This window comes from Sinocyclocheilus rhinocerous, unplaced genomic scaffold, assembly GCF_001515625.1.
Source record: "Sinocyclocheilus rhinocerous isolate Xijiao unplaced genomic scaffold, SAMN03320098_v1.1 scaffold584, whole genome shotgun sequence".
Classification (NCBI taxonomy): domain Eukaryota; kingdom Metazoa; phylum Chordata; class Actinopteri; order Cypriniformes; family Cyprinidae; genus Sinocyclocheilus; species Sinocyclocheilus rhinocerous.
In genome coordinates this window covers 3605510-3607594 of record NW_015630348.1, presented here as the reverse complement: position 1 = coordinate 3607594, position 2085 = coordinate 3605510, and the positions used below count along the sequence as shown (strand labels likewise).

General features: G+C 31.0%; 1 protein-coding gene across 2 annotated transcripts in view; it reads right to left on the bottom strand.

Annotated features, from left to right (window-relative positions):
- LOC107740159 (membrane transport protein XK-like) overlaps positions 1–2085 on the bottom strand; it is an 8781-nt gene that overhangs the window by 2575 nt on the left and 4121 nt on the right. For both annotated transcript variants that reach the window (XM_016552494.1, XM_016552493.1), the window contains one exon: positions 615–880. In XM_016552494.1, the coding sequence (XP_016407980.1) occupies positions 615–880 (266 nt within the window). The remainder of the gene's footprint in view (positions 1–614; positions 881–2085) is intronic.

Genomic DNA, 2085 nt, shown 5'->3' with positions numbered 1-2085 from the left:
TAGTTGCTTCAAACAATCGTATAAACATCATTCAATGTATATTGTGATAATCGTAATTAATAATCGCAATTACAACTTCAAGGGAATAATCGACAATTATGATTTTTTTCATAATCGTGCAGCCCTATTAGATCGTTAATTTCAGCATTTACCAATACATTATTAAAATCAAATGTTGTATCTGGAAATATTATTGGCATCCGTAATTGTAATTGCGATTAGAAATTCGATTAATTGTGCAGCCCTACTGTATAATGGACCTCAGCTAACAATGTTAACAAGAACAATAAACATTGTAACAAATGTAATGCTCATTGTTTGTTATAGTTCACCCATTGTAAGCAATAGTTCACCCAAAAATGTAAATTAGCGGAAAATGTACTCACTCTCAGGCCATCCAAGGTGTAAATGATTTGAAATCTGATGTGAAATGATGTGAAATCTGTTCTGATGAACAAAAAAACTCATTTACACCTTGAACGGCCTGAGGGTAAGTACATTTTCATGTAATTTTCATTTTAAGGTAAACACGTTAACTACCATTATTTAATAGTATTTTATTGTAAAGTGTTACCAATATTACATTTGGTAGCTGGTAAAGAATTCAGACTTACGCCGTGTGGGAAGGACATATTTTTCCTGGATGGTGGCATAGAGCTGTAGAGTGAGCTGTGGAGTGGAGCCTAGGAAGGCCTGGATGACAGCTGTGCGTTTGAAGGCATTGCGGTGGACGGCTAGTTTGCGCTCTGAATGTCCGATCTCACATTCGAAGGCTGGGCCTAAGCCTCTGCCATGCTTTAGCTTGATCTTTCTTGAAATGGTAACATATGGTTCCTCCTTTTTTCCCGCCTGACAGTAAACAACAAGAGCTTCAATGCACCTGAAAGGAAAAAGGAATCAGGCAGATACTAAGAAACGGATTTTACTGTGCATGGAATGGATTTTGAGAAATATGGCAACTGATTTATTAAAAAAACAAAACCAAAAGAAAGTAATAAAACGTTTAATTCTAACATGATTGACCGATTTGTGTAAACAAAACCGACGTTCACTACTCATACACTTAGTTTCCACAAGGTGGCAGCAAAATCTTAGAGATCAAACCATTTCAAACCAGTTTATCAGCTTGCAGTTTTCTGAACTATGATAAGTGTGTAGTCAGTGCTTATTCTGGGTGAAAAATTGAATGAAAATGAATAAAGCATTGCCTTTAAATTGCAATCAAATTGACTTTACCACATGAGTGAACATGTTTAACATTATTACAATCACGGAAAACAAGTCAACAACTGCTGTGAACTCTGTATAACAAATATGATTGAATAAAATTATGTATTCACTACTGTTCAAAATGGTGCAGTAAGATTTTTTTAAAAGAAATTAATACTTTTATTCAGCAAGGATGCATTCAATTGATCAAATGTCACAGTAAAGACATTTATAATATATAACAAAAGAATTCTACTTCAAATAAATGCAGCTCTTTTGATCTTTTTATTCATAAAACAATTTTGAAAAAATGCATAATGTTTTGAAAAAAAAAAAACTAAGCAGCACAATTATGATAACACAATATAAAAAAAAATTTGTTTAACAATTTTTTTTATGGTTCTGTAATTCTATGGTGCTAATTATTGTTGTATTATTTATTTTAACATAGCATTAATATTTTGGTAAATATTTAGGTCAGGTAAAGTTTAGAACTTCTATCATTATTTATGAAACATTGGTTTAGTTAGTACAGTTAGTAGTAGGGATGTAACGATTCACTCAATTTATTTATTTTTTAACAAAATGAGATTTAAGACAAATTACAAATTAAATGTGTCCTTTTATTATTGCTTGGAAAAAATGCTGCGCGTTTCTTTGTGAAATTATAATATAACACTATAATAATATACTAATATAGCACTTGTATATTATTGCTCTTTTGTTGGTTTTGATTGCTTCTCTTGTCCTCATTGTAAGTCGCTTTGGATAAAAGCGTCTGCTAAATAAAATTTAAATATAAATGTAAATGTAAATAACAAAACTAAATTGAAATTTTAAAACAAGCCCCAAATCAAATAAATAAGTAACATAAAA